Source organism: Martes martes, assembly GCF_963455335.1.
Source record: "Martes martes genome assembly, chromosome: 14".
Lineage (NCBI taxonomy): Eukaryota > Metazoa > Chordata > Mammalia > Carnivora > Mustelidae > Martes > Martes martes.
In genome coordinates this window covers 80,830,525-80,857,445 of record NC_137902.1, presented here as the reverse complement: position 1 = coordinate 80,857,445, position 26,921 = coordinate 80,830,525, and the positions used below count along the sequence as shown (strand labels likewise).

General features: G+C 45.2%; 1 protein-coding gene across 4 annotated transcripts; it reads right to left on the bottom strand.

Annotated features, from left to right (window-relative positions):
- On the bottom strand, nucleotides 1-26,726 carry URB2 (URB2 ribosome biogenesis homolog). 4 transcript variants are annotated; one of them, XR_013967960.1, is made up of 11 exons: nucleotides 25,985-26,302; nucleotides 23,630-23,768; nucleotides 21,988-22,164; nucleotides 16,926-20,247; nucleotides 13,623-13,783; nucleotides 12,103-12,122; nucleotides 11,612-11,722; nucleotides 9,553-9,795; nucleotides 6,971-7,058; nucleotides 4,220-4,359; nucleotides 1-475 (listed from the first exon to the last, which is right to left on the bottom strand). XR_013967960.1 is itself a non-coding variant. In XM_080823609.1 (10 exons), exons 2-10 carry the CDS (start codon nucleotides 23,753-23,755, stop codon nucleotides 278-280), a joined length of 4,566 nt encoding a protein of 1,521 aa, XP_080679735.1. In that variant the 5' UTR covers nucleotides 23,756-23,768; nucleotides 26,624-26,726; the 3' UTR covers nucleotides 1-277. The 4 variants fall into 4 exon arrangements, 2 of the variants coding, with proteins under 2 accessions (XP_080679735.1, XP_080679734.1); XR_013967961.1 differs by lacking the exon at nucleotides 12,103-12,122 and having other exon boundaries at nucleotides 6,971-7,014; XM_080823609.1 differs by lacking the exons at nucleotides 12,103-12,122; nucleotides 25,985-26,302 and adding an exon at nucleotides 26,624-26,726.
- Nucleotides 26,727-26,921: the final 195 nt, after the last annotated feature.

Here is a 26,921-nt window from a genome sequence, read left to right as displayed (position 1 = left end):
GACATTCGGCAATCTTTTTATTTAATTCACCTTATTCTAGGGTCAATTATTGGGATTCTATTTGTAATACACACCGCTTGAAAAAATATGTTAAAAAATATTCATTGTGAAAAACATAGCTATCAAAGACAGTATATACGACATAAAACCCAGACTGTATTCTGCATATCCCAACGTCACAAATTAGAACACCTCCGGTCCCCCTTCCCCAGCTCTTTCAGACCGGAGGGCCAGAGCCACTCCGCAGTAACGCCAGCAGCACTTCCGGAAGACAGCCTCAGGCCGTGTATCTTCTCTCTCCTTCGTGTTTTGCCTTGTGATATTTCACATAATCATTGTGCAGCTCCTTAAAGATGTCTCTCACCCCCGGCTGCAGGGAGACCCGCAGGAACTGGACGTCTGGCTCGATGCAGAGATCCAGGATGAGGTAAATGCCCTCCTGCAGAAGGCCCTTCACCGCCGGATACAAGGTGACCTGTGAAAGGAGGACACGCCGTCTGTGAGAGCAAACACAGACCAGGCCCTCGGAAGACCTGACGAGGAGTTGGAAGTTCGCCCCTCAACTTGAGAAAAGACATCCCTTTTAAACTATCACCTTGCACAGAAATAAATATTCCTATCTTCAAAATTTGTATTTTAGGGAAATAAAAGCCAACTTGAGTGACAAAAGCCTGGAATAAAACCTCACAAAATCACAGGGGTAGCTTTGCTATTCGGTGAATGATGCCTACCTGGGGCATTTAAAAACCGGAATCTTTAAACTCACAAATCATATGAGAGCCACTTGCACATTGTGCCAAGTTCTTCACCATGACCAGTCGCCCGGGAAGTTGCACTAACGTGGGACAATGGCAGCAATGTTCGCTATGTGACTGACACCCCCCACCCCCAGCAAGGCAGGTGGCCGGGCAGGCTCCAACACTCCGCAAACTGATCACTGACAGGCTATATTAGTAATTAGGTCACATCATAGCCAAACAAATCATATGTGACTTATGATGACACTTAATACATCTTTTATTCCTATCAACAACAGCTCAATGGGACCTGAATTTCTAACTGCCCCCGAATGGCTGAATCGCTTCTTGAGCCTCGAGATGCCTTTCTTCCCTGAACTTCTGGGTTAACGAAAATCTGGGGCACAGCGGGAGTGGGCAGCCTGGCTCCAACGTGGCTGCACTGGCTGCCGCGCACACACTTTCAGATCAGAGGTTCACACTGTCTGGATGAAAAGGCCGGCAGAGCAGGCTCTGCTCGCATCTGCCACGACCACTGAGGCTGCAGCTGAACCTCGCACTGAACCTGCGGACACTCCAGGAACTGAAACCAAAGAGCAAGTGGACGGTCCGGACAGGCAGGCCTGGGACTTGGCAGATTCTTTATTAACATCTTAATGGCCTAAAAGCGTGAGAGCCCCTCCGCAAGCACGTAGCTTCTGGGGAGGATATATGGTATTCACTCAGGAAGCCTGAGTCGCCAAAGCAACCGCTGGGAGGACAGTTTGTTTCCGTCGCTACGATGGTGCTGTTTTTCAAAGTTACCGTCATTTTCACGTGACAGCTCAAAACACTTCTGACAATCATCTTAAGTTTTACTGTTTATAGATGATAAGTACACTCGAGAAAGTGGAACTGTCCGTGATTTCAGTGGAAAGCATTAGAAGGAAGGAAAAATAAAACAAAAGAAGTCCTGACTCTTACCAGCCGGGCGAGGACCCTGTAAGCGGACCACTCATCTATTCCTCTCATCAGCACTCACTGAACAGGTAATTCCACCTCCAAAAGCAGAGGTGAACAAACCGTCCCAGCGGCAGAACCGAGAGCTGAGCCCGCCAGTCAGAGGCCGGGGCCCACGCGCTCCACCATCCCCTCACCCGGGGGCTCCTAGTCAAAGGACAGCGCCGAGCACACAGCCCTGCTGGGTCACTGGAAGGCCAGCGCGTCTGGTCTACACAACCACTGCACCTCTTTTTGTTTCAGCCCGCTTATTTATAAAACAAGTGGAAAATACTCAGTTTCTATGACACTAAGATCACTGACCTCTGAATGAAAATATCTCTGGGTCTCATAAAGGGACCTTACGCAGGATACGCAGTACAAACTACTCTAGGCTGTCAACACAGACAGATGTTAAGTCTGATCTATGGATAAAAGAGACCGGTGACCATCATTTCCCCTGGCGCATCCCCACTATGACACATTACTGCACGGAGGGTCCAAGGTCTGTAGGAGTCACTGTGTGTCCTTCCTGACACGGTCTCACCAGGTCACCGCCCGATCTTCCCCGACACCCATTCCACAGGACTACCAGGGGAATGCAAAGGAGATTCATTTAGCTGTGCTTGCTATCTAGCATTTAATTAAACTTATAAATGTCTTCCTGGTCTGGAAAGATTCTCAGTAGAAGCCTCTAATACATATGGAATATTTTCTTCATTACTGAGTTAAAAAACAAATGAAAGATAAAACACAGACTCTTGCCAACAAATTCTGGGATGCTACAGCCTTAGATAATTCCCAAGGCCTTTGGCTTTCAAGATTAAAAATTTAAAAAAAAATAACTGAGAAGCATAAATTAGACATGAATAATGAAGCCAGGAAACCAGAGACTTTTCATAAAATAAATCTCAGAATAATAATTAGTGATTTAAGGGTTCAAATTATCCCCTCCCTTCTTGGCCCTTAGTTAAATGATATTACTATCTCTCATTTTATTTTTCACTGAAACACAAAATAATGCCAGCGTTTCTTTTAGCAAAGGCTTACATATCAATGACTTGAGTGCCTGTGAAATATCAAGATTCTATAAAAATGCTAAGAAATTCCAAGGAAACCAAACACAAAGCCCAACATTCATTCAAAGGCTGACCTGGAGAGGTCCTCACATGTTGCCCCCACTCCTCCGCACACCGTGCCTGGTGGGGACCCCATGCACACCCATGGGATGGGCTGCATCTTACAGCACCCCTCCACCTCCCTACCCCAGCCCCATCTCAAACACAGCCAAGTGCCCACCCACATGACAGGCATCCCCACTGGCTGAGATGAGTGGGGCCAGCGTGTTTGAAAATTATTTAACAGTTATAGATTCATCCTGAAACAGGGTCAGAATGAAAACGGATACAACACCGGATTTTCTGAGAAAGCTCATTCAGCCCAATCTCCCTTGAGAAATCTCTTAGTGTAACAAGTTTACCAGGGTTCTAACATTATTCTTACAAGATTTACAAAGGGGGCTATTCTATGGAGAGCAATATAAACAAGGCAGATGTATATATCTACGCCTGCAAAAGTAGATACACACAGAAACACACTGTACTTTAAGCCTCTGACATTCAATTTAAACCAAGGAAGATAGGAAGTCTTCACAGGTCACACAGGGTCTTGTGGAATTTTGGAAATAACGTGCTAACATTCCAAAGTGAGACCAGTGCTGAACGATGAATTAACTATCCAGAATATTAAGTCAAAAAGTCAGATTAGGGGCACCTGGGTGGCTCAGCGGGTTAAAGCCTCTGCCTTCGGCTCAGGTCATAATCTCAGGGTCCTGGGATCAAGGCCCACATTGGGCTCCCTGCTTGGCAGGGAGCCTGCTTCCCCCTCTCTTTCTCTGCCTGCCTCTCTGCCTACTTGTGATCTTTGTCAAATAAATAAATATAATCTTAAAAAAAAAAAGTCAGATTAAATAGGACAAAGGTGCTTTTGCTTAATGGAACTGAAGGAATCTGCTGGTATCTCTACCACGTCATCTCCTTTGAGTATCTGAGAGCAGTTGACTCACACACATGATGCACTGCGAGAGGATAAACCCAGGAACTCCTGCTGTTGGGGGTCCCAAGACCCTTCTTCCTCATCACCATTAAGCCTGGCCCTAGCAGAACTCCTGTTCTTGAACCTGGGAAGCATTTCAGCTTGCTCATTACTCAAGAAACTGACCAAAACAGGCCCCGCTTGTGCTGCAGCAGGAATGAGGAGAGCTAGCGGTCACAGAGCGCCTTCTAGGTACCAGGCACCGCCAGCCCTTTGAATGTTGCCTCACTCAGTGGTTCCGGTAACCCTGCAGGGCTGCTGCGGAACCCTGCAGATGGGCAGGACAGCCTGCGACGATGCAGGCTTGGGACCATCAGGACCAAGACATCGCTTGCCACTATGGCTGAGAAGCCCTGCTACAAAGGACTACAAATGAAAGCACTTGGTGAAAGGGAGGGAGCTCAGTTTACCTTCTGCACCTCTGTGACGTACTGGGCCACCATAAAGGGGGAAAACACCGTGAACTCTTCAGCCCGAGCTGCTATGTGGCTGTACATCCTTTCCACCAGGCGGGCACACTCGAGGACCACTGACAGATCATCTGTGCTTCCTATGGGAGCAAAGGTTTGCCAAACTGATTAGTCCAAAACCCATCAGTTTAACCCTTCTAACTTTATGCATTTAATATAGCTGAAAATTATTCAAGTCTTCCCTTTTTTCCAGGCTCCTTAATCGGCTTATTTCATAGACAGAATGAGGGAGAGATACTAGGTCCAAATATTTATCTATATTACAAAAGAGAAAACACTTAAAATACTCAAGTACGTGTGTTTTTTTAGGAGTCTAGAAGAATTGAAAATTTTAAGATGAAATCTGATTGCTACTGTAATTTTTTTTTAAAGGTGGAGGTCTGTAAGAAAGGTTTAAATTGGAAAACTATCTTTAAAAAACATGGTTTTTGGCGACATATAACTTTAAAGATAAGAAGACCTAATTATGCCTTTCCCTCCTTCTGTTTCAGAGATCATGCAGACAGAGAGATGTAAGACTCAGCTACCAATACTAGATAATCTTCCTGTTTTCCCAGATTTACTTCCTACTTCCTAGTTCTGTCCACCTTAAAGTGCTCGGACCACTCAAGGCCTTCTTAAAAAACTCCTCTAAAGGATTCCAATGGCCTAGAATGGCCCCGAGGCCCTGGTCACACCCCCACTCCCCTAGGACGTCACAGCAGAGCCGGTGGGAAACCCCAGTACAGGCCAGCGCACCCTCCCCAGCTTTCATTCAGCATAGAAATACGCCCATTTTTGTAAAATTCCAGAAACTGCAAACAAATCTACAGTGACAAAAAGCAGATCAGTGGTTGGCTGGGGCTGGGGCCAGAATGGGAAGAGGCTACAAGAGGACTCTTTTGGGGAATGATGTGAATGTTCTGTTTTTTGATTGCAGAGACGGCTTCCTGCATGAGTTTACCTATCAAAACTCATTCAAACTGTATAAACAGATGTGGTTTGTTATACATACTTTATGATTCAATAAACTTCAGTTTTAAAATGTACAAATGTCTTTTCTTAAAACCTTGAATATACAAACATGTTACATATATGCATTTTTCCAGATAGAATAAAATTTTATGAAATGATGAAAATCTCTAACATTCACTGGGCATTTCAACAGGCAAGTACTTTAGCAAAGCGCTGGAATGTCTACCATCTCCCATTTCTTCCCTCTTGTCAGAGTGCCCAGCACACACATGCAGTTCAGGGACTGCCTGGCAGTTACGACAGTTCATGGGTGCTTATGAAGAGTGCACTGGATACCAACAAGAAAAGAGTAAATAGTTAAAACTCTGCTCAGTTAAGCTCTGAACGCATCAGAGAAGCGAGTCTTGGCAGACCGGAGATAACTGAGCTGCACCAACATGGACACAGCAGAGTCACGCTCGTGAAACATGCCTCGACACTCCCTCAGAACACACGACAAAGGACACACCTGTGGCAGTGTGTGACAAGGGCTCTGCTCCCCTACTGCTCAGCAAGGACTGGATCGGGACCTTCCCTACACTGCCATTTCCCATCTCCTGTCCAGGCAGACATTGCTAGTAAAACAGGGATTCTTCTTGCTGAGCTCAGACACAGCGATGGCCTCAACACAACGCTACAGCCAGCCACCCCAACTGACCAAGGCTAGCTTGGGAGATGGAACCCGTGTTCCTACCCTGTTCCTAAACATAGTCACAACTGTACACTGACACCAACATTACATCACTCTGCAGCAGGCCTGGGAGAAAGCGAAAGACCTCAATGTGCCACTGACTGATCTCAAAACCAGGCACAATAATTTAGGAATTACAGTCCAGTGTTAACTATACCTTTTCTCTTTTCTCAATAGTTACTTGGTTTCAGTAGCGTAAATCACAAGTCTGAACCCATCAAAGTGGTTCCCCCGGGGTGGGGGAGGGCAGGGACTGAGTACCACTCATATGTTTCTAGTTAGTCCAGAACTGCTGCCACATGGTCTTCCCAGACGCCCTCCATGTTGAGTCATAAAGCCCTCCTTGTTGGTCCCAGAGCATTCCGTCAGGTACCACACTATGCAAATTTGAAGTAGAGCAATATAGACCACCTCAATCTATATGCAAATTTTTAAATAATTAGACTCTCCCCAAATTAGAAATTCAGCAAGGATCAACAACCTTCAAGGCTGAAAACAAGCTGTACACATAATTTATGCTATCACCATATGGTGGTTCACTTCATTGGTAAACAAACACAACCTTGCCAAGATAAGGCTGAAATGATGACTTGCCAGACCTCACCTCTTTTATAAAATGAAATAGCTCTGTTAACTGCCCGTTCTTATTTAACTTCCCCATCAAACTAGGAATTCCTTTAGAGCAAGAATGGAATTGTAGTCACTTTATATCCCCTCTACATGAGAATAAACGTTTCCTAAATCTAGGTACTTTTGTCCCCCCCAGGAAAAGAACTATTTCAATTAGGAGATCATAAGTGCAGTCATTGTTTTGGACATAGCAAAAAAAAAAAAAGGAAAAACAGCTTAAAATTTTTAGAAAATTATTTTAGGTATTCATTTAATGATCTGAACATTTCTTACTTAGACTCAACTGGGTGGTTTATTTTCTATAACATATGAGGCTGGAGACATCACAAGACACACACATTTGAAATCACGGATCTGATATTGTTACTTTGAATTACCTTTGTCTTTCTGCCTCCCTTCGTGCATGACCGAATACACCAATCTATTAAAACAGTTCAAGAAAGAAGGAATAGCTTTCAGCATTACCTGTAATAATAATAGACAAAAGAATATAAAAACATATAATTGTTTATTTCAAGTTCTACTTTATTTTTTTAAACATTTTCTATTTAAACTTAATTAACATATAATGTATTATTTGTTTCAGAGGTACACGCCTGTGATTCATCAGTCTTATATAATACCCAGTCCAGTGCTCATTACATCACATGTGCTCCTTAATGTCCATCCCCCAGTTATCCCACCCCTTTACCCCCTGCCCTCCAGCAACTCTCAGTTTGTTTCCCATGATCAAGAGTCTTCTTACAGTTTGTCTCTACTTCAAAGGAATGCGTGTTTATTTCCTTCCTAACCATATCTAGCAGGATGTTCAAAACAGTGTGGCAACTTCTTTTTGCCTGAACTTTCTAGGGAAATAGCTCACTCATCTTACTGGACTCTTTAATATTTGTTTTAATGGTTTGGGAAAGAGCTTCTAACTTTAGGAATCTAATGGAGTGATCTCAGCTTAGAATTTGCTTAATCTGTTACTCTAAATTCTTAGTGCATTCTAGAAATGGGTAGAAATAAATAACAGAAGCAACAGTAACAACATATTTAAGTGTAACAGGCATTAGAAAGAGGTTACATAAGACAAACCCATTTAAAAGAAGAAGCCAAACTTCTCATTTTTTAGTGATGAAAAGTTCTGGCTAGGACTTTAAAGAATGACATGAAAATTTTAAAATATGCTTCTTTTAGATCGTGATCAAAACACCACACTACCCAACAAAGCAGCCATGAGCTACATGAGGCTACTTAAACTTAAATCAATTAAAATTCAGTTCCTAGTCATACAGCTCCTGGACCACATTATAAGACATGAGTGGCCTGTGATTACTGTGCTGGACAGCAGACATAAAACATATCCAAAAGTGCTTTAAAGATCTACTGGCCAGTCCTGCTCTTTTCTCAGAATTCTCAGAATGAATAAAGACTAAATCAAGATTGAGATTTTTTCATTTGGTATAATTTATCCAACAGAATTCTTGATAGCGTAACATCCCTTTCTTTACATCAAATTACCGACATCCACAGCATGCTCTGAAAAAACTCATTTTTGCAAAAGTGTTCCGGAGTTTCATCAAACTTCCCAAGGACCCCTCATAAGCCTCTGCTATCGTATTGATTAAAGGCACACAAATCCAGAGCCAGACTACTTGAGTTCACACCCTGGCTTAATATGGCACCAGCTGATCATTCTGCTGGGTACACTGGCTGAGCTGACCTCATGCTATCATCCCCTTTAGATTTACCCAAGCAGATTGTAGCCTGGTGCTTCTATCAACTCACTATGCACAGGACCAACAGCGTGATCGTGCACTACATAGGGCCCCCATCCCCCCCGCTCTAACCCATAGGCAATGAGTGGCAGTGTGGTTAGCAGTCACATCATTCTTCATTGCAATACGATGTGATTATTCCTGTCGATTTTCTCCTTCATCAAATGGTCTAATTCTGCTAAATGGTCATTGGTCAATGGTTCTGCAGGAGATTCCACAGTTTTCTAACATTACTTTTCATCAACTACATGGAATCCTGCATCTTTCTGCAAGATAGGCAATTTCAGCTTATAATTGATATGTATTGCATTTATATGGTATGGTCACATAAAAATTTAACAATCAGCAGAGACTGAAAACAAAGATGCTCACGAGATTAGGCAGAGCCAAAGGCCCTGGAGTAAGGCCCAATGTCATGAGTGCTTAGCTTACCAGACAATAAATTTTTAAAAAATGGCGTGGCGGTCAGGTTTTTAACCTGAGAACATTCAAACACTTAAAAATATTTGAATGTGCCCGTGTGTATGTGTATGTACCTTATTTATGACTTGCTATGCGTCACATGCACAGCCGTGGTGCCATGGAAAGAACCCAGACCAAAGACTCAACAGTCCTGAAGCGAGGATTCAGACCCAGCTGTGTGACAATGGTGAAATCACACAACAGCTCTGAGCCGCAGTTTCTTTATCAATAAGATGGACGACCATCTACTTTACAGACTTACTGTAGGGCTAAAACGAGACACGTAGCAAACGTTCAACAGATGGTGGCTGAACTAGAATCTCTTCTGTAGGACTATTATTCCCACTCAGTTTAATTTCAAAGGCAGCACACTATAAAACTGGAACTCAGGAAGCCTCACTCCCTACACGCATCTGAGTTATAAACCCACGAAGACACCTAAGCAAGTCAGTGAGATTTGAATGTGTGGTCTGCAAAAACAGAACAATTTGCAATGAGCATCCTTAAATAGCTAGTATACAAACACTGTCTAAGTGTCAGATCCAACAAAGATGAAACTCACTCAAACACGCTGATGTGAAGATCAAACATTTTTGTGGTTGAGAAACCACTGTGACCCTGGAAATTACTGGAACTAAAACGTCTGCTTAGAAAATCACTGTTTTTCTTATCCTCTAATAGTAAAGCTCTGCTGCCCCTGTCCTGCAGGCTGAAACTACCCTGCTCCTCCCTCTCACCTTCGGATGACACTGAAGGATGGAGAAGAGCACATTGTGCACCCGCAGGAAGATGCCCCCATATTCAGAGGGCTTCAGGTGGTCCAAAGGGACCGTCAGCAGGATGCTGAAGGCCAGGCTGATGTGGTGCGGGTTGCGGATGGTCTCCTCCCCCTGTCGCAGCAGTGCCGCCAGGACGTCCAAAATAGGCCCCACCACCGCCAGGGGCACAGGCTGCTCCTGACAAGCCTCTCGGTTTAGCAGCTACAGGAAAAGAAGGAATAGAGGAAAGAAAATGAAGGCGATTCTCTGAAGAAAGAACATAAAAACTGAAGTAGACAGAGGCAAGAACTGAAGTGACAGAGGTAAGAATGTCCAAAAGGTCTGGATGTGGTCAGAAGACACTTAGAAGAGACAAGAAGGCCAGCGTTCCATCTCTGAAGACAACCTACTGTGGACTTGGCCATTCTGGTCCATGCTTTTTGTTGGACTCATCAACCACAAAGAGAAATAACTTCTTACAAGAGTTGACCCATCCAACTTCTCAGAACAGGAAAACTTCATCAGACATCAGACATTCGTAACGATATTTTCCCCCAAAGATCATTAGTTGTAAATATCTAACATTGAAGTTCATTTGTTACATTTCTTAAAAATCAGCTCTACAGGCGCTGGGGTGGCTCAGTCGTTAAGCTGTGCCTTAGGCTCAGGTCATGATCCCAGGATCCTGGGACAGAGTCCTGCACTGGGCTCCTTGCTCAGCAGGGAGCCTGCTTCTCCCTCTGCCTGCTGCTCCCCCTACTTGTGCTCGCTATCTGTCAAATAAACAAACAAAACCTTAAAAAAAATCAGCTCTAATTAAGATGTTCAGTTACTATTCTAGAGAATAAAGAGAACAAGCTCAAGATGAGGGCTAGCTCAAAGTTCTACCCACCCAGCCTGGGAGAGCTCACCTGTGACCCGCATCCGCAGGCCGCAGCTGTAAACAGCAGCTCTGGTGTGGCCTGCTGGGGCCTCGCACACCACTCCCGCGGCCTGGGGACTCCAACTGTGCTGCCTTCATGCTATTAGATCTGCTTTTAGATTTAATCTGTGTGGTTTCTTCTTAGTGTCTCTATTAACACAGCCCTACTGTGCATGCCACCAACACTGCGCATCACGTGAGTCCTGCTCCCTCCCTCCCCCATTCCCTGCACTCTTCCTCCTGACACCTGCTACACACAGCAGGGAAGGATGAGATCCATCCACTAATGCAGGATTCCCAGGAAAACAACAAAGCAACAAAACAGAATAGGAGGGAACATTATGTCTACTCTTCAGATCCTTCTGCCCTGAGAAGATGCTAATCCAGGGCAATTCTCTCAGGTAGCACAAGAGAATTACGGCTGATAATGATCGTAAAATAGATACTGATCTTTTGAACCCAAGTGCAAGAATACTGACTGGAGACTCTCCGGATGGCAGAAACACTTGAGACAGTCCCCATCAAAACGAGGTTTTTGTACGAGGGAAACAGAAAGTCATATGGCTGCCATGCATATTCACCAAGTCCCAAAATCTAACACTTGGGTAGGATTATAACAATAATCTATCTGCAACATTATTGTTCCACTCTATAAAGCCATTCTTTTCTCACTGTGTCATAGATTTTGAATGTGCACAACCCCCCTACAAATGAACAAAGGCACTAAACTAACCCCAGCATTTTGTGGGGACCAAAAAAAAGCCCCAGAATTCCTTCTCATCTCATCTACTTTCAACGGGCTTCCAAGGGAGCCCATCTCATCACTGCACGCCTCTGTTACAGCCTGCCTAATGCTTCCCGGGGCTCGACACCCCTTCGCACCACCTCCCCGTCACATCTGGAGCTGACACCAGCGTCTGCAGATACAGAAGCACACACACTGTACACACACTGACAGGACAGCATCTTGCCAGCTGCCGTCTTCAGGCCGCAGTGCCCAGAAACCCACTCTGCATAAAACCAGAGATGGCAGAAGCCAAAATGCGGCCTTTTGTCTGTAGAGGGACGGGGTGATAAGATGAACTGAGAGGAAGGGCACAGCCCAGGGGTACTCACAGTGAGAGCCGTGATTATCTGGGGGCACGCACACCAGAACAGACTCGCTTTCTCTCCACTGAGTGTGCATTTCAGAAGCAACTTGGTCAGTGTAACGGCTGACAGAATGGCCTAAGAGAAAAGGGACAAAAACTTAGCAGAAATAGCCAGCTCTCTCTTAAGAAGTCCATCTTGGGAAGAAACCCAATCACTGGTGCTGAAAAGAGGAGCAGAACCCATTAGAACCGTGGTGTCAGGTCACAGACAAGCCCTGGTTTGGGCTCAAGACTGAGGGAGAGGTCCCTTCGATCACCAGGCAGCCACGAAATAAATGCGTAAGATGAGCAGAACTGTGGCCAAAGGGAGGCCTTTTTAGTAGCATCTCACTAAACCAAGCATGCAAATGTGCCAGGATAGTGAAATAAAAGACGGCCACAAACCGACACAGCAACCTAATTAGAGATCCCATCTTGTCAAGGCAGTGTGGAAAGAGGCAGCAAGCTATAACTTACCTACAAAAGAACACCATATGCTTGTGGGTAACAGGAGAAGCCAGGGGAAAACATGGACAAAGTAAAACAACTAGATTAGGTGCTATGATTGCAGGTGAGGGTTTTAAAGCATGAGAAAGAAACTATGTGGGAAGGGAACTCACTTTATTGAGAACCTGTGTCATTAAACATCTAGCCCTATGCTGGCACCTGACACCATCAATTTCAGCCCAATGCCAGCACTTCCGCCCCTAACACTGCAGCCCCACAACCCACGCAATTCTGGCCTCAGCCCCCTGCTCTCAGCTTCTTTCCCATCTCTCCTTCCCTGACGAGCCATTCCCCTACCTACACTCCCTCCCGCATCCCCAGGCAGCTCTGCCCTCTCTCCTGAGGTGGGGGCTCACTTTCCTGCCTACCTGTAGGACCTGTGTACCCACATAGGGCCTGCATACTGGTGCCTTCCTTGCTGTCTACCTCTCACACCCACACAACCTCTGCCCTGCTGTTCATGAATGCCCTCCTCATCTCCATAGCAACATCCCCCATCCAAATCCTCTCCAGCTCTGAATGCTCAGGATCCAGCCTCGCCTCCTCCATACCTTCTGACTGACTGGTTTAAATAGAAATCTACAGCGAGGCCTTCTCAAAGCTGGGTCCCAACCATGCTGCAAATGCACACAATGAAAACTTCCAGAGAGAAGGGCAAGTACCATGGGCAATGAGTAGGGGGCTGGTGCAGAACAGTAGCTCTGGTCCAGCCCTGGCTTCTTGCTCACATACAGGAGATGGGAGTTCTCCCCGCTGCCCCTCTGTGGCCTCAATTACCCTCTCTAGATCTCCTCCCATCCAAATCAAAACCCAAGCTTGAACGCTGGTTATACCCTCAAGTCAAGAAGCCACTCGTGGGGCAGAGAAAGCTCAGAACCAGAAGACCATGGCCTGCATCGCTGGCTCTGAGATACTTAGCTCTGTAACATTCTTCCTCCTGTGCAAGCAGGGACATCTGACCAGTCCAGCGCACAGGGCTGCTTAGCAGACCAAACTCCAGCATGTAAGCTCCATAGAGAGGCTCTCCAAAATATGCAATACCAGATGCAAATACAGGGCTTTATTACCAACTACCAAACATACTAAAGTGAAAAGGACCGCAGGGCAGCTTGCTAATAAGACTGATTCTCAAACAGGATCAGGGCGACGTGACCAAGTCAAGTAAAATTTTTAAAAAGTATGATAAGAGGTATCTTACACATAGGATAAGCAGAGTTCAGCTCTTTTTATATATTGATAATTTTAAGTATGCAATACTTAGTACTTCATATAATAAGCACTCATAGTTTAGATGTGAAAAAATTCTTTAAAGAATAAGGGCCCCTTACACTAAAGCCCCAGGCCTCTTCACATGCCAGGACTACCTTCATAAACCCCCCCTTGGGGTTTGATCTTGTGTGTTTAATTTTAGGAGTGACATCACATCTCAAATAAGTTTTCCCCTTTGAGCTATCATTTATGTGCCTGCCGTACCAGGGAGGAGTACACACCTGCAGAGCGGCTTTCCACATGTTACTGATGTCCAATCCTTGGAGAATACACCGCATCATCATCCTAAAGTCCTCTGTGGTCCCAACTTCTAACATCTGGGTGAGTAAGGCTCCCAAATCAGGTTCAATATCCTGAATTACCTCAACTGGAACTGCAGGATCTGTGTGGAAAAGAAACCAAAACTGCTAAGAAAAGATAAAAACGGCGCAGGTCAAATATACTAGAATAACCACATGATAAATGGGGCCCCAGCCCTTAAAAGTCATGATCTGAGAGGCAAAGAAGGCGGGGCCCATGCCACAGAGCCATAGTGTTCTCTTGCACACAGCTGACCTGTGCAGAGTGCACACACACAGCACAGGGAAGGGACAAGCCTAAGAGGATGACGACAATGGTCGACAGTGCTGAATGCTGGACTATGGGACACAGATGATTGCTACTTTCTCTATACTTTCTTCTACTTTCCTTGTACAGATGTACCTTGCCAACAGGACAGGGTCAGTTCCAGACCACCGCAATGAAGCAAATGTTGCAACAAAATGAATCAAATGAATTTTTGGGTTACCCACAGCAGATAAGTTTTATTTACACTATACTGTGGTCTATCGAGTGTATGATAGCATCACATCCAAAAAAACAATGCACATACCTTCATTTAAAAATACTTTCTTGCTAAAAAATGCTAACCACCATCTAGCTGTGAGTCTTAATCACTGATCACAAATCATCGTAACAAAAAATGTAATAATGAAAAAGTTTGAAATATCGCAAGATTTACCAAAATGTTGCTGGAGAAATGGTGCAACAGACTTGCTTGAGCAAGTTTGCCCCAAGCCTTCAAACTAAAAAACGGAGCATCTGTGAAGCTCAATAAAGAAAAGCACAATAAAATGAGGTTCGCCCACATTCTTTGATAAAACCAGTAGGGACACAGGCGTGGCGTGGTACTTTGAGAGAGACGGGAGTGTTGAAGACATTAAAAGAGCTCCAAATTTGTGGGGCCTATCTGCCGCAGTCATCCAGATGTTTCCCACTCGATGCGGGAAAGCCTGCTAATGGCCCCTCCTGGGCCATTCTACCGTCTGCTACCAGCTTACCTTCCCAGCACATTTCAGCCCACAAACTGTTCCACATTGCTACCTCCCCATGTCCCAGTCTTTGCTCACTACGTCAGCACTGGGGGGTAGAAGGCACAACAGGATTTGAGAGAGAAAGACCTCAGCCCGGAAGTGTCCTATAAGCTTTAAGATCCTGGATGCATGAGCTCTCATCAGTGAAATGGGCGTAACAGCACTATCTCCCATGGTTGGCAAATAAAGGAAGGAACACCGCACTGTCCGCCGCTTGGAGGCTCAACATTAGCGCTCCCCACTGTCTCCCCCTACCCTACCTATCCCTTGAAGGCCACCGCCAACTACTGCTTTGCCTACACAAACTCTCACCCCACAGTCCCCTAGTTCTGGTGTACTCAACAGCATTTCACTGTTCTGCAATTTCTGATTTGTGTGAATGTCTGTTTACCTGATTAGACAGATCAAAATCAACACTGCACTCAACTCTAGAGTAGGACGTGGTTCCACATATATATGAAACATTTGTAAAAATAATCATTTTTTTGGTGATCGAATTGAAGTTGTCTATTCTATTCTACCATCAGAAAGCATTCCTTACAAATGCTTACTTTCATGTACTACAACCTACCTGAAACACCCCTGAGGACACCAGAGGGCCACACTCTGGTTATTCATAGCCACCTTAACTCTCCCTCTCCCCACTCAAAGCTTTGGGCCCTCCCCAGTAGGAATTTCTTCCAGAACTCTCACTCTGGTCTTTTCTAGACAAAGTCCAGCAGCTCAAGGGTATGAGGCCTGGACCCAATAGCAACACCTGAGCCTGTGGTCTGAGGGGCAGCCAGGCAGCACCCCTCACCGCCACAACTGAGGCTCTGTCCCTAGGGCCAGAGGCATCCGAAGTCCACGGACACAGAGTTAGGACCTAGAGGCCACCTCAAGTCACGAGGACTGGAGGGAAAAAGAAAGACACAGTATTCTAACAAAGGGGAAGAGAGTCAGAGCTTCAGACCACCAGCTGCCATTTCTTAGATCACTCACTTAGGACACTGTGAAAGTGTTACTACTAAAAGACTAAATTCTAGCCTCCACTAAGGTGAACACCATTCCCTAAGAGTGGCTGACAGAATAAGATAGAACATGTGACACCAAAGCCTTTTCAGTCAATCCACAATCAAGGCAGAGATAGAAAGCCTATTGAGAGGGAGACAACAGGAGTGTTATTCTGGCCTTAACACTCCAGCTCTGGCGCTGGCCCCGGCAGCCCGGGCAGCTTTGCTTTCTACAAGGCCCTATTTTCCACTCTTGTATCCGAGCACGCCTGCAGCCCCATCTGCGTCTCCCTCCCGCCTGTCATTTGTTCTGAGAACTAGGGACTCCCCAGCCTCACCTCTAAGGACGGTCCTAACTAAGCTCAACCCCTCAGGAACAACCAAAACAAAAAGAAAACAAACCTACACCAACTTGAAACAGTGCTATCTTGAAACAGAGACAAATCTGGCCCACTGGCCTTTGAGCTAAGGGACAGCAGATACTGAACACTTCTGCACAAAGACATGGGCTAGGTTTACAGTCCTGATTGGCTGGCCCAGAAGGATGACATCAGACTAAAAGACCAAGATGACAGCTGAGTTTCTGCCCTATTAGCACCCATAGCCTGATGATGGCCAGGCACCACCCTAAGACCTAGGAGTGGGAGTCTGGCCTTCAAGGAATTTTAGGACATTCCCTGTAAATAAAGTCAGCTGCATTTTTCAAGTTCACCAATTTTAGGTCTTTAAGTCATCGAAGATGGCAGTGAAGATCAAATACAAAAAAGTCTACTAAGAAGGATGAAATTACAATGTTGACCGTCCAGAGCAAAGACAGATAAAAGCTAAAAAGGATAAGAGCAATACATTTCAAAACTATAACCTAGAACAATCTCCAAAATAAATGAAAAACCACAGTGACAAACAACACACCTAGAAGATTACTATCTGTGTACAAAGCAGGACTGTGAGGGTCACTGCTTACCCATACAGAGAATGCAGATACTAGAAATGAGTTCCTCAGAGCAGACTGGGGGATTGGGGTGGGGGGGGTTCTCCTGGTTCACCGGCCTGTACCTTCTAAAATGAACACCTGTTCCAAAAGGGTGTGAGGGATGGGGGGCACTCACCTTGCTGGTGGCTTAGTAGCTTTTACCAAAAGCTCTACAGCACAGAATTAGCTCAAGAGAAAATACCTTACCTGCAAGAACTTTTCTCACAGAATGAAACATGGAAGTAAAAACAGAATCTTTCTTGGGATGTAGTTCTGGGGCCAAAAAGAACAGAGTTAAAAATCGCATGGCCGCCTGGAAACACTGTCTATCTCCTGCAAGAGCTGGCAACTCTGAGAGCAGCTGAGAGTAAACACTCTGGTAGAAGGCAGTATGGGACAGCGACATCTTGTCTGTCATTGTGGAAATTTCTGTCCTGTGCCTGGAGTGCTGGCCCACATCCGCCTCCAAGAGCGTGCTGACCGACGCGATGAAGACAGAGGGAAGGCGCTGGCCCCGGGCCCCCTGTGCCCAGCACTGCTGCAGCACGGCTCCCGTGTGGAGAATGGCCTTCTGCAGCAGCTCGCACAGCGCTTCTGGGGCCTCACGCTGCTGCTTCCGCTCTCTGACAAAAGGCCCCAGGACTTGGCACAACTTGGTTAAAGACACCAGAAGGAGGTGCTGGCCCCAAGGATTCTGATTTTCCACCTGTTTGCCTGCAATTGCTTCAGTGTACAGTTCGCAGAGGAACCCAACGATTTTCCTGAAATTGAGCACCAAGCTGAGCTTCATCTGGGTGAGCATCTGCATTAGCTGTTCTAAGAATGCCCCTACCACTTGGAGGAATTCCAACCAAGAGGGGTCATCCACATTAACAAGAAATCTACCACCGGCTTTGAACAACGAGGTCAATGTGATCTCAAATATATCACTAACATACATAATCTTGAGCACTGAGCGAGCACTTTTCCCTCTCTGCAGGTAACCGAGAAGCCGGTAGCAAGTCATCAAAAATTTGAGGGTCACTGAAGAGGAGCAAGAGCTCCCCAGCTTGGAGATGGCCAAGGACAGCAACAGAAGAAAATAATGCACGTGATAGGGAGTCAAGAGGCTATCCAGTTGCAGAGTAGAAATAACTTCCAAAAGTCCCAGGATGCTCTCTAATTGTTCTCCCTCCAGCTGAATGGGGACGTCACTCTTCACCAAGGACAGTAAGTTTTGGGCAATTTCTCCTTTTGGTTCTACACCTTCAGGTCCAACTTTTGCAAGTTTGTTTTCCCAAAGAGCCACCACCAGGTGGTCCTTTTCAAAAAGCCAGGGCAGTTGTTCACTGAGAAGACTTGGGTCACTCTGGGCACCAGAACACAAGACGCTAGTGCATCCTTCAGTTAGGCACATTAAGAAAGCAGAATGAAGGGACTGCATTTCTGGAAAGAGAGGGCTATGGAGGACAGCGCTGGATATTTTTTCAAGCGTGAGGCTTGGCTCTTCCTCTGCTGAGCCTTCGTGGGCTTTGCTCACTGGTAAAGTTCTTAGCAGCACACTGGCCAGAGATCTCACATCATCTGGACTAAGATAGGATATCAAAATTGTGAGATTCGACACAACCAAGTGCCAGTGAGCTACAGGGTATGTGAGTGCACTCACTGTCCCAACCTGGCCATCCCAGGAAGCTGTTGTCCCTCGATTCAAGCTTTCTCTGCCAGAACCAAGAATGTAGGCAGCATCACACTTCAAACTGCGGAGGGCTTCTTCAGACTGGAAACCGGTTTGCATTAAAGTCCTCTTCATTTTCTGCAGGTAGAGCTGTGCTAAGCAGTACCTGCCAAGAGAGTCAAACTGAGCTGTAAACTTTTCTATCTTCTTCCAATGGCACGTTTCAACACCGGGCAGCAACAAGGGCAGGTGTGAGATCTCTACAGCAACATCTTTAAGAGCCCCGGACACAGAGTGATACTGGCTACAGTTTATACTGAGCATGGCATCAACCTGGGCCCAAGTGTAAGAGAGCAGGAGCGCAGAGTCACTGACCTTCTGTAGCCAGAGCTCAAGCTCTGGGCCTTGGGGGTCCAGAAGAAGGTCCAACAGGGGCCGCACAAGCTCTCGGAGCATCCTCTCCATTGTGCACTGCATCCGTCTGATGATGGGCAGAGGGGTGCTGCTGTCCAGACTCCGCATATTGAACATGACGCAGTGCAGCAGAGAGCTCAGGGACAGCGACTTCAAGGCCATGTCGGCATCACCCCGCAAATAAGGTAAGACCGAAGACTGGAACTTCTCCAACATGAGGGACCAAGTGTCCAAGATCTGACTTGGAGGCAAGTCCAGGAGGCACTCGCAGAGCACCCTGGAGGGGCCTGAGGTCAGCACAGGCTGCCTCAGTGCCTCAGCAGCCGGACGACAGATCACTCCCAAAATCTCTTCAAACAACCGCGGCACTTGTCGGAGTTTGACATACGTCTGGAAGACAGTGTGAAGAAGTGCCTCCTGTGCTTTTTTGGTTCGAAAGTCTGTCACTTCTGCATCGATCCAAGCTGATGCCAACAGGTCATCCAGGTCTGGCTCCAAAATCAAATGATTCAGAGACATCAAAGCCTTGAGGCAGCGGAACCAGGCCGGCACAGATGCTTGGGAGTGGTTTATCAGCAGCTCAGCCACACGGCGGTAGAAGTGGAACTGAGCCTCTCCGTGCCGGATCCTATCAGCAGCAATGTTGTAGATATTGTTGTTGGCCACTGAGCTGAGCAGCTGTTCTAGAACCAGGAGTTCTGTGGTCCAATCTGATGCAGCCAGGCCTTTTAGCTGCTCCTCCTGCAGGCGTGAAATCCTCAAGCAGCCAAACAGCCTGGGGAGTACCTGGAAGCAGAGAAGCTGGTTCCCCTCCCTGAAGTAAGAATCGAAAAAGAGCTTATACAGCAAGGCCACTGAGTTGGCTATAACAGCAGCATGAAGGGACGGTTCACAGTAGCCAGGATCTACCAGCCTGGCAATCACAGTGTCCATAGGAGCTAGAAGATTCTTCATGGCGCCTATCTTCGTGTCACCTTGCTGCTGGTCTAAGAGCTCCTCTTTGTAGGATGAGAGCAACTCGGGCTGAAAAGCTCCACCTCGAAGCATGGCCTCAATCTGACTCCTTACATCCCGGCTCAGCGCCTGCCGCACCTGGCCCTGGCCAGGCTGTGTCCACGTGCCACCCGAGAGTAAGTGCCTCAGGACCAGGCAGGGCTGGAGCAAGTGCCCAGTCACCTCCCCAAAGGCACGTCTTGGGTTGACTTGCTGTTGCTGGATCAAGAGGTAGTGGCCAAGCGCCAGGTGAATGACCTCGAATAACTGGGCCACCACGGCTCCTTCCGGCTGCCTACAGGCCAGCCAGCACAGCTGGCTCAGCAACGCCACGATCAGCTCCTGTCTAGCCGTGTAGATGACAGCAAGGGCAGGCGTTGAGAGGATGCCCTGGCAGCAGCTCAGCACAGCACACATACTTCTTCGGGATTCCGAAAGAGAGAATTCAGTTATTCTCTCATTTATGATCTGAGCGTTAAGAAAAAAAAACTCATTACTGACTCCACACATATACAAGAAAAATACAAGAGAATCAATGAACTCACTCTTCGCACTTATCTTGATGAGAAAGAAATCCCCAGGTTATCACATCTAAATGAACTTGACATTTGCTTAATGCACCGAGTGAAAGCAGAGTACCTGTTTTAAGTCCTTCATACATCCATCTCCTACCAACATGAATTCTGAAAAGGGATTAGTACCTTTGTAATTCTGCTGTCCCTATTTAAAGAGCTCCCGGTTTTTATAAGACTTAGACTCCAAAGATTACTTTTGCTTAGATCCTAAACCTGCCATTCAGCTTAGATGCTACGGAAGGATGGACAGTAGGCCTGGGTTATGATCCTGTGGCCCAAAATACATTTTTATAGTTGATTACACTGTTTTTCTATTTTAAAAAACCAAAGCAAAGGGTACTCTTGACAGAGGAAAGCCAGTGTTGGCTGTCACTACATACTATACAGCAAACCTACAGTCTTCTGCTTCTAAAATTCTGAAATTCAAAAGCGTCAGAAATTATGAGGCCTAGGCAGATTCCAAAATTCACTCATAGGCTAAGTGGCTTGCTCTCCGCTTTAGAGTATCTGAGAACCAAATGTATCCCGAGGGCTAAATTGTCAGTAACCCAAAGACACAGGTGCACTTATCTCCATTCAAGTAACTGCTGGCTCTGGAAAAACTGAAATGAAAATGTCAAATACTTAAATGCCAATGTACTACTACAGTGACCATCAGTATTTCCGATTATACAAACTCATCTACCAAATTTTTTTCATGTTTTTACCCAATAAGAATAATTTATTTATAAATCATATGTATACACTACAGTACAAATATCTCATGGAAGTATAAAATGTATCTAAAATTAAAATATGACATTTAGAAACGTAAGATTTTCTTTCCATATTCCCAAAGGACAAATCAGAATAACCCACTTTGGTGGCCAGTCTATTATTTTAAAAAGTAACATACAATTTAGAACACGATTTTAAAAATCACTAATGTCTGTGAACCATCAGGCAGCTCAACTATTTAATTTTCTTATTATCAGCCTTTACTAATTTTCTTTCGGCCTACACATTCCTGTGGGCAAGGCAAAATGAGGGTTAAGAGCACAGGCTTTGCAATCAGGCAGATCTATGTTCAAATGCCAGCTCTGCCACTTACTAGCTGTGTGACTTTTAACAAGTTACTGAACCCCTTTGTGCCTGGCACACACTAAGCACTCATTATTAGTACTTTCTACTGTCACCAACTACTCTCCCAGTATTTCAAAACACTCAGTTTTGACAATGAAGTTCATAAATCTAATCTGAGACTTCAAAATTGCTTTAACTCAAAAACCGTTGAGGAAATTCCTACTCAGATTTTGGCCTTTGATCTTCCTTCAGGCCAATGAAAAAGTGGGGCAGGGAGAGGTAGGGAGCACAAAGTAGTATTATTTGCTGGCAATATTTTCCAATTAAAAGGTAATCAACAACCACTCTATGAAGTAGTGTTAAGCTTTCCTTGAACATTAAACAATAGAAAATACTTCACATGGCATAAAGCATACCATACGCATTCGATAAATATCAGTCATCATTATAATTCCAGTATTATTTCTTTCTCTTCTTCTACCTTGATACTTCCTGCATCTTCAATAGATAACAGAAAATCAACAGAGATGCACGTCACACATACAGGATAACAGGCGAAACAGATAATTACCTTGACTAGGGAAATCTGAAGGTTAATTGTCTTCCCATTCTTGAGGAGATCCTGCAGTTTTTTGCTGTGTAGGATGTTATCTATATAGACCCAAAGCCTTTCAACAATGTCTTCCTTCAGTTCAAGCTTTTTCTTATAAAATGCAATCAATGACTGTCTTGCCCAATCAAGTAGTACCTGAATTTGGAAGAAATAATACTCTAAAAATAAATGAATTTCTTTACCAAGAAAGATACTGGACATCTAAAAGGACATTCCATGCGTGGCCAAATCTAATTGCCATGGGAAAAGCTGTCCTTTAAAACTTACCTTTGGTAACATTATATAAACATCCCAGTATCTTAAAATGTTTATTATTAAAAAATCAATAAAAAGAAAGAAAAAATAATTTTATCTTCATGTAGGGCCATTTAAATATTTCAAATGAAACTCTGTTTCTTCTAACTTTTCTGAAGTTATACTCATTTTCGAAAGTTAGAAGCACAACAATTGCTCAGAACGGCCACAAAATGAGTAACGCACAAAAGCAAAAATGCAGAGCCAAAAGACAGAGCTTGTGTCCTGGTTTCCCATGTTACATGTACCCTCTAGGTACATTTACTTCCTCAGAAGACAGAGACAGTCTTCTGCGAAATAATGCACAAGTGCTTTATGAAAAGGAGGGTCGGTCATACATAGTTTCTATTATTATGATACATTCCCTTATTCATAAACACAAGAAAAGGCGGTGAGGCCTCAGCTCATGCCACCAGCACTGTCAATAACAGTATGAAAGTGTCAGGTGCTAAAAGGGGAAAAAAGTTCTGAGCATGAGACTGGGTGAGACCTTATCAAACTGCCACCACCACTTCCCCTTCCATCTCACCCTGGCTAGCCCTTGCCTAGTGACTATCAAGCTGCCAAGACGATTCTCAGGTGCAGCCAGGTTTAGAGACCACTGCACGTACGAGTGCTCTGCTCTACATACTGCGCCACATCATCATCTTAAAAGATGTCATCCACCTGGGACACACTTTGCATGGTCTTCTTGAATACCAGCATACGGGGGTGTGTTAATACAGTATCATAAGCTCAACACTCTGGGGTTTCTAGTGTTTTACAGTAAGTTTTTGGGGGGTTTTGTTTTTGTTTTTTTTGCCAAATAAGCTTGAAAAATGTTAACAAAGAGAAAAGCCTTTCTTGGTTCCTAATCTATTTCTAGAACGCCTTACTACAAATACTGAAGTTTCTCTACTTCCCCTCCTGTCAATTTACCAAATTCAAAGACGTTTAACAAAGCACCAACAAGCACTTGCTTATGGAGCAGCAGCTTGGATTTATCAACAAGTGAAGCTCCCCAGACTCAGATTCTAATTTCTGTAACTCAATTCCCAACTTGTTCACTGATGCATACACTTGATTCAAAATATAAGAAATGTTTCCAAATAGAAAAGAAATGCTGAGACTCTGTAATAGAAAATTCTGTCAGTGAAATATTTAATTCATGCATTTTTTTCACTGATGTTACTTTTAACCTGCAACCATGTTTCCTTCCCCAACCTTTTCTTGAATCTTTTTAAATTTTAACGAAATGTCGATATACAATTCGTATAAGTGATCATTCTTTTCGGTTGTAAAAATATAAGTTTCGCGTTACACTTACTTGCTCTTTATTTGGGAGAACGCACTGGTGGGAGATCCAAGCAAAGTGAGCTAGTTTTAGTTTATCTTCCCAAGAAGTTGTCTTGCTTTTAAGCTTAAAAGAAATGCCAGAGTAAACAGCAGCCATTGCTACACTTTATCTACAATTTAAAATGAAAAATATATATTAAGGTCAAACTCAATAGGCACCAAAAATGAGCATCACGTACACTATTACGCACGGAACATATATTCCTTTAAAAAAAAAAATTAGTGAATTAAAATACCTCAACAAAACGGTTGGGTATAAATCTATATATAAGATGCTGTAGCCGTGCTCGCTTCAGCAGCACGTATACTAAAATGCTGTAGCCCATGATCACAGAAATACAAATTAAAACCACAATAAGATAACACTTTGCACTGGTCAGAATGGCTAAAATTAACAACTCAGGAAACAAGAGATGTTGGCGAGGATGCACAGCAAGGAGAACCCCTTTACTGTTGGTGGGAATGCAAACTTCTAGAGGAGAGTATGGACATTCCTCAAAAAGTTAAAAATAGAGCTACCCAGCAATTGTGCTACCAGGTATTTATCCAAAGGATACAAACATAGTGATTCAAAGGGGCACATGCACCCCAATGTTTATAGCAGCAAAGTCCGTAATAGCCAAACTACGGAAAGAGCCCAGATATCCATAGACAGATGAATGGATAAAGAAAACGTGGTATATAAATTAAAATGGAATATTACTCAGCCATCAAAAAGAATGAGAGCTTGCCATCTGCAAAGACATGGATGGAAATAGAGGGTATTATGCTAAGTGAAATAAGACAGAGAAAGATAAATACCATATGATTTCACTCATATGTGGAATTTAAGAAAGAAAACAGATGAACACAAGGGAAGGGAAGGGAAGGGAAATAAAGACAAAAACAGAGAGGGAAGCAAACCATAAAAGACTCTTAACTAGAGAAAACAAACAGAGTTGCTGAAGGGGAGGAGGATGGGAGGAATGGAGTAACTGAGCGATGGGCATTAAGGAGGGCACTTGAAGTAATGAGCACTGGGTGTTGAATCAAACTGATGAATCACTAAATTCTACCTCTGAAACGAATAATACAATAAATGTTGATTAAATGGAATTTAAATCAAAAAAATTTTAAATGCTTTAGCCCGTGAATTTTGTGGGGGAAATTCAGACAAAAGTGGACAGAAATATTACACAGACATATGTAGGAGTATTCTTGCTGTGAGGTGACTGTGCAGAAATACAACTGGGCAAAACCCAAAGCGTTCAAAATATTTGTGAAAGGAGAGTCACACGTGGTTTTAGACTGAAAGTTTCTGCACAAATCATCTGAAATATAATATGTATTAAGAAAAGCTCCATTAGGGGTGCCTGGGTGGCTCAGTGGGTTAAAGCCTCTGCCTTTGGCACAGGTCATGATCCCGGGGTCCTGGGATCGAGCCCCGCATCGGGCTCTCTGCTCCGCAGGGAGCCTGCTTCCTTCTCTCTCTCTGCCTGCTTCTCTGCCTACTTGTGATCTCTGTCTGTCAAATAAATAAATAAAATATTAAAAAAAGAAAAGAAAAGAAATGCTCCATTAAATAGTTGAAAGAAAGGGACGCCTGGGTGGCTCAGTCAGTCATGATCCCAGAGTCCTGGGATGGAGCCTGGCATCTGGCTCCCTGTTCTGCGGGGAGCCTGCTTCTCCCTTTTCACCCCCACCCTGCTGCTCCTGCTCTCTCTCTTCTGCAAGTGCTCTCTCTCAAATAAATACTCAGTGTTATAAAAAAAATTAGTTGAGAGAGAAAAATAAGCAGTATTTGGAAACAGTAATATTTTACCAAGTAAAAAAGAAATACAGTATAAAACCAGTCCCAAAAGAAATACTGTTGTTTTAGCTGCAACAGTAACTTCCCGCTACATTATTCATTTACATATGAGCTTAAGGACATGCACTGCTTCCAAAAAGACTCTACAAAATACTGTTACATAATTGAAACTGTAAAAATAGAGCACAATAAAATCGTGAACAAAGAAAAGCAAGCATACCAACCAGCTGTAATTCTACAAACCTGAAGTAAACATAGCTTTGAGTTTCCTAAGTCATTTTCAAAAGGGGAAACGTATCACATTAAGTCATTTTCATTACATAAAAGAAGTCAGTTCCTCAAAAGTGAAAAATTTTCAAAATACTGAAATAAAAGTATTATATATAAAAACAAAATAGGACAACACACACACAAAAAAATCGGAGTCCCATGATTCTAACATACTATGAAACCAAAAGAATATGCCAAGGGCTGGATCCCTTTCATTTCTTCAATCTATGGGGCCTGAAATCCTACAGACCGACCTTCAGAACTTACCCTCAGTAGGTAATCCTGTAAGGAACGAGCAAGCACCGCATGCAGGGCGCTAACATTCAGTAGGGCATCCTTCACTCTACTACAGAGAAGAGGAACACTCGAGTGCTGTCAGTTTTCCCATTTTGTCAAAACGTCCAAGACGAGCGCGTTCAACAACTTACTTCTCGATCAGTGTGTCAGGAAGCCACCGTACCGAACACAAAGTACGTAAAAAGTGTTCGCAGAATTGGTTACAAAGACGCCCCAGACACCCTCCCGGAGGCTACCCACGTTCTGCGCTCGGGGCCCTGCAGAGGTCTCCGTGCCGGGAGGTAGTAAGCCCAGTGCCCAACGCAAAACCCCGCTAGTACTCACGCAAAGGGCGCTTACGCGCGGCCACACGGGGCATCCCGCGGAGCAGAAAGAAACCAAGTAACAGGAATCCCCGGACAGCGGACAGGAGCGACGGGAGAGGCCGGACAAGCGGCCAGCCCAGGAGGCTCTCCCCAGCGCCTGCTGTCCGCTCGGGGGCCCGCGGCCGGACCGGGGCGGAGGGTCCTCCTCGGTTAAGGGGCTCCCTTCCAGGCCGACCCCGGAGAAGGACAGCGGGCGGGGGCACAGGGCCGGCCCGGGACAGCGGGACGCTGGGGGTGTGCTCACCTCAGGGCCGGCCCCGGGGAAGGGGCTCACCTGGACGCCGTCCTCAGGTAAGGAGCTCCCCTCAGACCCGCCCCGGACAGGGCCGGCGGGCGCGACGGAAGGCGGTGTCCGGGTGAAGGAGCTCACCTGGCGGCCACGCGGCTCGGGGACCGCGGGCGGGGCCGGAGGACGGCGGCGGCGGCGGTCCGGGCTCCCCGGTGCCCCAGCACGTGGGCGCGGCCCCCGCACTCCTTCCGCCCGACGCCGGCGGCGCGGAGGGGCGGGGCGGCGCGCACGCCAGGCATCGCCAGCAGAGCGC

Bases quoted from the DNA above. Each gene is read 5' to 3' on its own strand.
- URB2 (XM_080823609.1), bottom strand. From the start codon at position 23,755: ATGGCTGCTGTTTACTCTGGCATTTCTTTTAAGCTTAAAAGCAAGACA. The intron at 13,784-16,925 runs GTAAGGTATTTT...TTTTCCACACAG, and splicing joins TGTGAGAAAAGTTCTTGCAG to ATCCTGCAGTTCCAGTTGAG. The intron at 9,796-11,611 runs GTGAGTACCCCT...CTTTTCCTGTAG, and splicing joins AGATAATCACGGCTCTCACT to CTGCTAAACCGAGAGGCTTG.